The sequence below is a fragment of the Eleutherodactylus coqui genome, chromosome 1 (genome assembly GCF_035609145.1).
Source record: "Eleutherodactylus coqui strain aEleCoq1 chromosome 1, aEleCoq1.hap1, whole genome shotgun sequence".
Classification (NCBI taxonomy): Eukaryota; Metazoa; Chordata; class Amphibia; order Anura; family Eleutherodactylidae; genus Eleutherodactylus; species Eleutherodactylus coqui.
This window is the reverse complement of record NC_089837.1, coordinates 245,625,303-245,637,455: the sequence shown is the minus strand read 5'-3', so window position 1 is coordinate 245,637,455 and position 12,153 is coordinate 245,625,303. Positions and strand designations below refer to the sequence as shown.

At 45.6% G+C, this 12,153-nt stretch overlaps 1 protein-coding gene across 2 annotated transcripts in view; it reads left to right on the top strand.

Moving 5' to 3' along the window:
- The first annotated feature begins 2,470 nt into the window (after positions 1-2,470).
- The window catches only part of PPIL6 (peptidylprolyl isomerase like 6), a 36,977-nt gene continuing 27,294 nt past the window's right edge, over positions 2,471-12,153 (top strand). For both annotated transcript variants that reach the window (XM_066591325.1, XM_066591318.1), the window contains exon 1: positions 2,471-2,578. In XM_066591325.1, the coding sequence (XP_066447422.1) occupies positions 2,498-2,578 (81 nt within the window). In that variant the 5' untranslated portion in view covers positions 2,471-2,497. The remainder of the gene's footprint in view (positions 2,579-12,153) is intronic.

Genomic DNA, 12,153 nt, shown 5'->3' with positions numbered 1-12,153 from the left:
CATCAGTTTGCCGACAGGCGTATGCGCTGAAGTTGGGGAAGGATCTGCGGATAAAGATCCCATTGGGGAACATCTCCAGAGGTCTTAGGTAAGTAATTCCCCCTCCCCTCATGGATCAGATCCATGACGGGAGGTGAAATTTAAACTTTTTTTACTTTTACGTGATTGCCATTATCCATTGGATAGATGGCAATCATGTGACCAGGGACTGCGTATCACGGCCCCCCATGAAATCTCCAGGCTCTCGGCTACGTTTCACAGGTAGGAGCAGGGAGTTTTTAAATTACCCTGAGAATCAGCGGTGTTATGTGTGCTGCTGGGATCTGTAGTTCTAAGCTTCCTAGCAGCACAGCTACAGGTGGTTGAGGGTTAATTAAGCTGGCTGGGTGTGGTACTTCCTGCTAGCCAACCCACTGAGTCCCTGCTCACATATAAACCCTGCTCTTGTCAGTCTCTGTCTGGGTTCCAGAGTTAGCAGTCATAAATCCTTGTCTGAAGCTGGTCTTGTACTGTTGGGATGTATCTGTTATGTTTCCCACTCAGATCTGTGTTTGCAAGTCAGTCTATTGTGTCTCTCTGCTTCCCAAGACGGTTTGGATACCTGTAGTCCTTGTCTGTCTTATATGCAGATCCCTTTACAGGTGCGGCCTCCAAACGTCTTATGTCTCGCTCTGTGTGTCAGTTGGTGGATGCCTGACACAGTTCCCTTTGTGAGCACGGTGGCTGACTGTCTATTCCCCCTGTATGTCATCCTCCCTTGTAGCACAGGATAAGTTTGCCTGAAATCCCTGTGTGAAACGTGTGCATGCATCTCTCTTTTGGCTACGATCGTGTGAGCCCCATGCTTAGTTTTTCCACGCGATCATAACAAGTGGCTTTTGCACATGCATCTGCCCATCTTGGCTACAGGCACGTGCGCAGAAGCCAGGTTAGGGCCCATGGATAAATCCGGGAGCCTTAGGTACATTATTTCATCTCACCTTACAAGTATGATCCGTGAGGGGAGATGAAACGTAAACCTTTTTTTTCTAACTTTTTTTAACTTTACATAATGGATAACTGCGATCATGTGACTGGGAACTACATACAGTGCTCCCCAGTGATCTCTCTCTGCCCCCAGCTGCACATGCTAGCCAGGAGCAGAGATATTTTAAATTTCACAATCCACTAGCCCTTCTGTGCACGCGCCTGATGCTTATGTTTGGTGCGCATGCGCAAAAGGCAACGCAAAGTCCTGGAAAGACCAGAATGTCATGGGACATTGCAGAGGGCAGAGGTGAGTACTTTTAGCTTACCTCATGGATCCAATTCATGACGAGAGCTGAATCTTTAACTTTATTTAACTTTTTTTACACTTCTATGCGATTGCCGTTATTCATTGGATAACGACCATGGCTCACCATCGCTCAGCCAATGTATACACCCAATGGGCGAAGCGATGTCTGTGATTAGCTGAGCCCCGCGGCTTTAATCCTCAGGGGATGCATGTTTCTGCCGAGTCTGACGTCCCTTGTGCTCTGGAGCAGGTTTTTATTAAGAATATCCTTGCACTTGGCAGCTTTCCATGAACCCTCACCAGTATAGCGTGAATACGCGCCCCGCCCTCTGCCAGCCGCGTCATATGACACCGCCGGCATGTCATATGACACTGCTGGTGCATCATGCGCTGTACTGCACATACGCGCCGGCGCATCATGTGGGAGTAGCACGGCAGATCCGGAGGTGAGTATGGGGTCTTTGGGGGGGAGGGGGGCGCCGTGATGGACCCCGCTGCGGTATTCCACTTGTGGAGCCTGTCACAGCCGTGGGCATGAGCCCTTATGCTGCATAATTAACGCTTTAAAAAAAAAAAAATCTATGGCAGAATTGATGCGTTTTCTCTCTCTGCGATCATAAAAAAAATCATAAAAGTTTTACAATATAATCTATGTACCCAAAAATGGCGCTGATAAAAACTACAGTTCGCTACGCAAAAAACAGCCCTTATACGGCCGCGTCGACGGAAAAATAAAAAATCGCAGCATGTTCTATCTCTTGGCCCCATTGAAAGCAATGGGAGAACTTTGCGATGCCCTGCCGCAGCTGTGACTGCTGCAGCAAGAGAATCCCTTCGTCCTGCGGAGATAAAGTGATTACCTGCGGTGATGTGAGGCTGTAAATATTCTGTATATACTATAGAAAGATTATTCTTACCTACAGCACTGTATTATACAGCACTACTATACCGTTATATACTATATGGATATATCCTGTTATACACTGCATTATCCTCTGTTATATACGATATGGATATATCCTGTTATACACTGTACTATATGGATATATCAGTGTAGTATCTACTGCGCTGCACATACCGGTATTACACACTGCACTACCCCCGGCTCGCAGGCTCGGGGTGGCCTCCATGACGCCGCAGCTCGCAGTGTCCCTGGTGACAGCTCCGTCGTTGCCCGGGTGACAGGGGCGTGTGGACGCGGAGAGCAGCGGCGGTCCCATCATGGCCTCGCGGCGGCTGCAGCTGGAGGTTGTCGGGCTCCTCAGTGAACCCCCTTTCCACGTTGCTAAATGTGCGGCTGAGGTGAGTAGGGTGCGGGGCTCCCCTGAGCCGTGTGTTACCGCGGGGCGGCAGGACGACTGATAAGCGGCGCCCCGCTGCTCGGCGCTCCAGCGTCCTTGGGAACTTCATTACGGAAGGTTCAGCAAGTAGATTCTCCCATGATGAATGTTGTGCAGCCTCCAGCGACATATGTATCATCCCTGCTCCCCAGATCTCTGCTGTCTGTCAGCAGACCCGTCATGTACGCTGTCTGCCCTGGTTGTGTCTGCGCCTTCTGGGAAGTTTCTATTCAGTGACTGCAAGCAGACCTTTATAGAATGCGACGACGGCTGGAGTCGCACCTGCGCTGGATCCTGCGCCCGGAGGTTGTGTCGCAGATGCAACTCAAAATACTGAAAGAAAAATGCATGCAGCGCTTTCTCTCCGGTCCAAAAGCTGGCCGCTGAGCGCAAGCAGGCGGACCCCATCATAGTCAGTGGGGTCCGTCCAGCGCTGTTTGGTTCAGTCCTGAGACGGAGCCTTTAGAGCGCAGGGATTCCTTCTTCCCAAATGGAGCAAAAAAGCAGAATCCCCGACACAGATGTGAGACCACCTGAACTGATACAATAGAAATGTAGTAAAGCTGTATGAGGCAACATCACATTGTGTTTCCTCCTCATGATGGGGGTCCGGCCCAGCTGGTGTTCAAAACCCCCAAAACATGACCAATACGGGATCCCTGGACGTAATCCATCTCGGCCATTATTGGCCGCGGCTGAAAGGAAGGCCAATCACCCTGTGCTTTGGGAAGTTTCCATTCGTTTCTGGCATTCTGTGCTGGAAGGAACAGCAAGGCAACGGCGCAGAATGCCAGAAATGAAGGGAAACCTGCCGACACCAAGACGAGCGTTAATAGCGGCTGAGATGAAGTACATCTAGGGGTCCCGTAGTGGTCCTGTTATCAAATAGAAACCAGGACAGGTTCCCCGGATGTGAAGAAGTCAATGGAAGCTGTCCAACCTGTGACATTGCAGATAGGCCACGGGTACCCACGTCATCAACTACTATATATATATATTTTTAAAATCTTGACTGCGCACGACTGACAGCGAGCGACTGCGGCCATCCGCAATACAGAAAGTGGCGGTACACGGGGTTGCCGTCCAGGGTCAGAGCCAGATATGTGGAATCCGGATCGCCTGTGTGGGGCCAGCCTTCTTTGAAGTAATAAGCTATCAGCTGATGTAGGGGTGATGTAGAAGACAGAGCGAAAACTCGTAAAAATACCTTCACACGTGCGCAAATCCTTGTGTGAATGGAGCACTGGGCTGGGTTTACTTTAACCCCTTAGGGACCAGGCTGTTTTGTACCTTAGAGACCAGGCACTTTTTAGCGATTTTACTCATATGGTGGTTTTACTGCCCTTTTTTTTCATTAGCTACCAAAATTATTCTTGCTGCAGTTCTTTTCCTCGTGACATATAGAACTATTGTTTTATATCTTTTTTCACTGCCTTTTTTTTTTTAGTTTTTAGTTAGGCCCCCTGTCCATGGCCATTGCAGAATATCACCAGCGATATTCCGCCGCGGGGGAGGAGGTGGGGTAGCTCTCGGTTCTCTGCGCAGACGACCTGTGCGGCGCGAGCACACTGGAGCGGCCCCTTCAACGGGACAGAAGAGGCAGACTGCGCAAGCGCGTCTAATCGAGCCAGGAGAAGGATTCGGTCGGCGCCAGGGAGACGGGGGCGCCAGCACAGGGGGGGGGACCCCCTGTAGGTAAGTAAATAACTTCTGTATGGCCAATATTTAATGCACGATGTATATTACAAAGTGCATTAATATGGCCATACAGAAGTGCTTAACTTTACTTTATTTTCTCAAGGAATGAAGGAAAAGGAACATTTTTTTTTTGCTCTAGATAGAGCCTGACATTATTATATATGATGGCAAAACCCGTTTTTTGATAAAAGTTTCTGTTGCTGAAATATTCAAAAAAACCCTAATTTTTTATTCTGTTTTAAGAATAACTGGAACATACAACATATAGTTCTATTATAATGAATGTTATAACATAGATATATGAATCTATTGAAAAATCTGCAAAAGTTTATTAACAACGTACAATAATCAGGTTTCCCCATAAGGGGGCAAGGATGAAACAGCATTTGAACAAATTGTTATATAACAAGAAGGGGTTAAAGATCAGATGGTCCTTAATGAGCAATGCTTATAAGGACGGGGGTAACAACAGATGAATGAGGTGAACAAGGCTTTGCATATAAGCTGAAGCGCGTACTCCGCGTTATGAATTTTAACCTTTGTAGCAAGCACTGAATAAAGGCATTAGTATTTCTTCATAAAGTCCGGGCTCCTGAATTTCATTTTCCTGTTTCTCAAGGGATGGCTGCTTATATCAGTCTGGACTCTGCATGTTTTGAGAGATATTTGGCTTACATGTCTTGTAACAATTTATCAGTATGTGGCCACTTTCTGTGATTTTTTAATGTTGTATTTTTACTATTGGCTGTGATTACGGCCCAAGACCAAGCACCTTATATTTACTCTGCTTGGTCCTTAAGGGGTTAAATGGGTTATTCCCTGTAGATAGGAGATAACCTTTTGATTGGTGGTCTAACTACTGAGACCAGGGGATAATATGTAGGGCCACTAGGCATGCTAACCTGCACTAAGCCTGTGGTGGCTCTCCCCAATGTGTCTGACCCAAACTCTGCAATGTTGTAAACTCCAGTGGGAGTTTGAATAAAGCATTAAGCGTTACACAGGGAAAAGACGGGGTCAGCAACCCAATCTTCTTTCTGGCACGGCCACTGCCCACCTGCACACACTGCTTGTACTCTACCTATAGGTTGCCAGTGTGCCAAAATTTCTAGACAAGCGGAGGGGAAACCGACAAACCAGACATGTCAAGAACTGCCGTAGATCTTTTAAGACCCTTTTTGGATGCAACGATTATCGATCAAAATTCGTTCAAACAGACGAAAATGAGCGATAATTGTTACATGTAAATGCGGGTACTGTGCAATTTTCATTCATTTATTGTTAGCCAAAGTTTTTAGGCTGGCATAAAATCCATCTTTTGGCCGCTGGAAATTTGTTCAGTTTGAATGCAGTGCATTCAGTGTCTCCAGTGATGGCTTTGTTTTGCTTTGCATATTGAATAAGTGCAATGTTTACCCAGTGAGGAGAACAATGGAATGTACCAGGAGATGTTTGCTCAGCTGGGCAAACTGTTTATGCAATAACAATCGCCTAAATACAGAGGCGTAACTTGAAGCTTCTGGTCCCCAATGCAAAACCTGTAACAAGGCCCCCAACTATAATGCTTTATTCATAGTACCAAGTTTACAATATGGAGAAGATGGGCCTTATGACCCCCTAAGAAACCTGGACCTGGGTGCAACCGCATCCCCTATAGTTATGCCCCTGCCTAAACACACGTCCAGCTGAGCAAACAATTGGTGGAGGAAAACACAGATGATTAAAGCCATCAATTTCATATTCAAAAATGTTGGCAGTTCGCTTAAAGTTCCTTCAGTCGTGTGGTTGTTTGAGGGATTATATTTGTGTATAAAAGGGCCTTTAGTGATTGTAGACTCGGAGTACAATATAGGACACATGAAGTTGAGCTAGATTTGGAGACAGCCCCCTTATCAATAGGATTATTGTTTTTTACCTACTAGCTAAATTACAATCAATTTGCCCCAGTGGTATTTCCTGTGGTTTTCAGGCCCCTTTTGTTTTCTAGCAAAGTAAATTAAAGCAACCCTCCAGTTTTGGGACAAAATTCTCCGGAGGGAGAAAGGGGTTATTACTTGCACATTACCGATTCCAGGTCCTTTAATATGGCTCATGCAGTCTCTAAGTACATTGGTATTGTTAGACTACTAATGCATTTTACCTGCCGTCTAATTGACCAGATCTGAGCACACAATCACAGCAGTGTATACTGTGGGTAGTTAGAAAATTGTTGTAGCCATCTTGAACTGGCGGATCAGAGGGGAGACAGAGAAGAACAACTGTTATTTATGGTGAACGCAGTGATAATAATTTCAAAAAGTAATCCTTAATCACTATTTTTCTTTTGCTCACCTCCCACAAAAGTAATATAAAGCAATCCAAAAGCCATATATACCTCAAAGTGGTACCAGTATGACTACACCTCTTTCTACAAAAAAACAAGACCTCACAGAGCTCCATTGTCAGAAAAATAAAAATGGTATGGGTCTTAGGCCGCTTTCACATGGCCGAGAAAATCGCACAAGATTTGTACATTGTGAAATGCGCGAATATGAACCCTATTCTTTTGAATGGAGTGAAAAACATTATGCCATGTCCTCAGAACGCATTGCTCATTGTCTTCAATGGGACAGGAAGACACAGCACATGGCATGCGATATCTACGCAAGTGCGATGCGCGGTTTCCCATTGAAAAGTGGTGGGAGGCATTTTTGACAAAAAAACACCTTGCATCAGCTGGTACCTCGCACATTCATAAGTGCGATATCGAGCTCGTCCATGTGTAGGAAGTCTTAGAATGCAGCGATGCACATTCAATTGTTTTTCTTTAAAAACATGTTTTTTCGTTGTGCAAAAATAGTAAAAAATAAAGAATTGATATAAACTTAGTATTGCAGTAATTTTGCTGCACCAGATAAGAAAGTTATCATACTATTTTTACCAAATGGGGAAAGCTGTAAAAACAAAACCCCAAAACAATAGTGAAATTTGTGGATATTTCTTCCATCTCCACCTTACCCCCCCCCCCTCCCAAAAAAAATGTAATAAAAGTTATACAACACATTATAATGTACCCCAGAGTGGCGACATTAAAAAAATGCAACTTATCCAGAAAAAAAAAAAAAGCCCTCATACGGTTATGTTAACAAGTTATTGCAATGCGACAATGAAAATCGCTTTGGTCCTTAAGGCACAAAATAGACTGGTGATGTAGGGGTTAAAATGAAAATAGGCTCAGGGCAGAAAAGGGCAGCAGTCGGTGACAGGCTGGCTGTCAACACAGACACAGCGCAAAGAATGGAGCCGCAGCGCAGGCCTGCAAGGAGTGCCTATTGGTTCTTATATCTAGCTATAGGCAGCAGGATTTTAAACAATATAACTCAAAAAACCCCTTTGAGGCAATTTTCACACAGGCGAGTGCGATATAAGGTCGCGAAACTCGGATCAATATTGCGTTCGGGAAAGTGCAATGTCCCCGTGGATGCGAGGTGTATTTGTGTCAAAAATGCCTCCCATCATTTCAGGGCAGTAACAGTGGGTACCCATCATATCCTGTGCACCTCGCACGCCGTGAGATGTTTTTCTTCGCCCCATTGAAAACAATGGGCGAGGCATTCCATGGGAACGCTCAAAGATAGAACATGCTGCGATTTTTTTCTCCCGAACCACGATGCAGCAAAAGAAAAAAATTGCTCATGTATATGACCCTATTCAAATGAATGTTGTTTAGATTCATGCAAGATTTTTGCGTCTCGCAACACACAAATCTTGTGTGATTTTTTTTCAGGTATGTGAAAGCAGCCTAAGGCTGGATTCACATGGCCGTAGGCATTTTTACGTGTGCCCACCAGTCACGCAGCAACGCATGAATGGGCGCACAAATCTAACTTTTGTGCGCCTGTTCAGACGACCCGAGCCTGGCGCATATACGCCGAGGGCCGCAATGCATTCCCTTCCCCTTGCCGGCTCTCTGCCTCTGTCCTCCTCTCCGGCTGTTTGCAATGGGAGGAGGTGAGACCGGGGCATCCGCCAGGCAGAAGAAAGAAGATATGGCCATGTCAGAGGAGATCCCCGCAGCGTCCAGACCGGTGAGTAAAATATAATTTTTGGCCTCATGGCTGCAGGCACAGGTGCGGAGACTATGCGTGCCCGAGGACATGAGGCCTAAGGGGTTAAATAGAGGGGTGAAGTCCACATCCAAATCCTCATGTAACGCATTCTGATTTTGACATGCATTTTGATGCAGATCTGTGCTAAAATCCATAGTGGATTTTCTGCAGCTGAAATGTGGATGTGGCCTAAAGGGAATCTATTAGGAGATTTGTGCCACGGGAACCCCGGCCAGCATAAAATACTACCAGATTGCTTCACTACAACTAGCTATTATTTATTCTGAAGTGCTACTATTGTTAAAACAGTTTATAAATGAGTTGTGAATGGGAAAAAGAATGATCCTCACCAATATCTCTTGCTTGATTTGTATTTGTAAATAGGGAGAGACTTGTCAATGTAGCTAGGCAGGGTGCCACACATATGACTCTTTTCTGCATTCAGTTTACTCTAAACATAGCCATTTGTAATGAGGGAGCCTGTCTGTATTTTATGCTGTCCGAGGATCAGGGTATCTTCACATGGAGCATAAATGCTGCTTATTTGAAAAATCTTATTCACACACTGCAACAAAAATCCACAGTGCAAATTAACCTGCGGTGCGGACTTCAAAAACACAGCATGTCACTTTATGCTGTGAATATCACCCTTTACAATACTTTCTGTATAGGGGGAATTCTGCAGTATAATCTATAGCAGATCCGCACATTACACACACACAGAAATTGCTGCGGATTTTCCACTGAAGACGCACCCTGCGGTGGGCGGGGGCGCGTACTCACGTGATACTTCCGCTGTGCTACAGCGGAAGTATAGCATGACGGCCGGCTTCCATTGACTACAATGGAAGCCGGCCGCACGTATTCCCGCGGCAAATAGAGCATGCTGCGTTTTCTTTCACGCTGCAGAATTCTGTGGAATTCCGCAGTGTGAACAATGAGCTATAAGGTTTAATAGACCCATATAGCTGCCGGACAACACTGCAGATTTCCGCCGTGTAAAACACATCAGAAATCCGACCGTGTGCATTATGTGGAGGAGTTTTTATAAATTCCTCTTCACTACATAGTAAAACCTAACAGTTGTTGAGAATTATCACATGACCTTCTGTAAAGGTAAGTTCACACATCACAGATTTGCTGTGGAATGTGAGCCAAAATTCCGCAGAAATGTAACAAACCCCATTTACGTAGGCCTCCTGCACACTGGCCAGAGTGATATCGGGCCGTGATTCTTGTAATCCATGAGAAACCCCTGAATGCGAGGTGTTTTCATGTGAAAACAGCCCTGCATCCGTGCGGGGGTTCCCTGCAGGTCTTGCAGCTCCTTACCTTACAGGGATAAGGTTTTTTTTTTGTGTGTCGGAGGGCAATGCACTCCTGATTAAAAATTCCTCATACTTGGAGATTGCCCGTAGCATAGGAGGGGAGTGTCTGGGAATATGTTTTTTATGTGTAGGCTATGATGGAGTTTCTTTGCAGTCTTCCTTAGCACCTCTAGCTGTGAATTGTAGATCAGTCACTGAAGCGGAAAGGCCCCAGGAGGGGAATTAAGTAATCAATGGGGCAACTATCAGATTAACCCTACCTATACCTAGATAGCTAGCCATAGTACAGAGCAGTAGAGGTTTGCCCCATGTGGGCATCTCATAGGCTATATTGAGCCATTTTTGGTGTCCATTTCTCATGCCCAGTTCTGTTTCTGAAACCAATTTTGGTTCCTGATGAGTCATACATGACGAAATGCATAGAACTTGTTATATAAAACGATATATTCACAGAACAGAGCTACCTGTACAACAGCCGTTGTGCTAAGAGTATACACAATTTTACGCGAATATCAGTACTCTATCTATGTGGCAACCGGCATATTTCTATCGCAGCATCATAGATAAAGAATAGAGATGAGCGAACGTGTTCTTAACGAACACTTACGCACCCGGACACCGGCTTTGCCGAGGACTTCAGTGTCCGCGCGTAAAGCTTCGGGGGGCGCCGGGGGGCGGGGAGAGGCGCGGCGGCGCGGGCGGCAGCAGCGGGGAACAGGGGGGAGCCCTCTCGCTCTCCCTCTCCCCCCCACTCCCCGCCGCACCCCCCCGCGCTGCCACGGCGACCCCCGAACTTTTTTCGCCCGAGCACAGAATTGCTCGCAAAGTTCGGTGTTCGGGCGAAAAGGGGCGGAGCCGAACACGTTCGCTCATCTCTAATAAAGAACTATCACTGATGGGTATTGGTCTGGTCGCGCTCTATAGTGACTTAAATTGACACACGTTTATCACTCTAAGGGCGCCCACCCACTGGCGTTTTTTTTTCCCTGCGAAGTTCGCAGCATTTTTTTTCTCCTGGGGTCTATGGGACTTGTAATGTTAAAATCGCGATCGCGCAAAATCGCAATTTACCGCGAATCGCGGTAAATTGCGATTTTGCGCGATCGCGATTTTAACATTACAAGTTCCATAGACCCCTGCAAAAAAAAAAATGCTGCGAATTTCGCAGGGAAAAAAAAACGCCAGTGGGTGGGCGCCCTAATACTAATCCAAATACACAGGACCGCTTTGCCCTGGGCGTTTCCATTGTGTATTTTTGGACATTTCTTCAATACTGGCTTGTAGCCTAAATTGGAGAAGTATATTTGTTTGTGGTCTTTTCTTGTTGGTCCCAAATATAGGACCTTTTAATCATTAAATAAATCAATAAAGGTTACGTTTTAGGGGTCCCACCCAGTGATTACTGAATTGTAGGTCACTACTAGTGGCACACGTCCGTTTTTTTCTTTATCCTTGTTTTGGAGTAGTAGTTTTCTGGGTATCCTGGTGGCTCTGGTGATTTGGTCATCAATTGAGGTGGGATGGTATCCCTGATTTAAAAATGTCTTTTTGAGATTGTGTAAGTGTTCCTCTCTGTCTGTTGGGTTGGAGCAGATCCAGTTGTATTTTATGTCCTAGGTGTAGACGATGGATTTTTTGATGTGTTTAGGTGGGAACTGTCCCATCTGAGGTATGTGGGTTCGATCAATCGGTTTCCGGTATAGGGATGTCTGTATTGAGTTGTTTGAAATTTTTATGGTGGTGTCCAAAAAGTTGATTTCTGTATATGAGTAGCTTAATGTCAGGTTTATGGTGGGGTGAAATGCATTGAATCTCTCATAGAATTTTATTAGTTCTTGTTCGGTGTTGGTCCAGATGATTATGATGTCATCAACGTAGCGGAAGTAGGGAAATGGTTTGTTGGGGCAGGAGGCCAGAAAGTCACTCTCCAGTTTTGCCATGAAAAGGTTGGCATATTGTGACGCCCTTTTTCCTGCCCATGGTGGTCCCGGTGAGTTGCTGGTCTATATCTTTTTCAAAGGAGAAATAATTGTGTGCAAGGATGAATCTTGTGATTTGTAACACTGATTCAAAGGAATCCCCATTGGCCTCAAGGTGTACCTGGTAGGCGGTCAGTCAATCATCATGTGGGATGTTTACGTATAATGATTCCACATCCATGGTGGCCAGGATGGCGCCAGTTGGGAGGGGACCTATGGTTGACAGTTTGTATAGTAGGTCTGTGGTGTCCTGCAAGTAGCTGGTTGTATTCTTCACCAGTGGTTTGAGGACACCTTTGTTCACTTTTCAATTCTCTATCATTGTATCCAGCCAACTAGGACTAGTACATTGCATTATACTATAGAGAGACTTGTAGGTGGAAGTAGGTTATATATATCATGTCGCTCCTGTTATCGTCCCATGTTACTATGAAATATTCATAA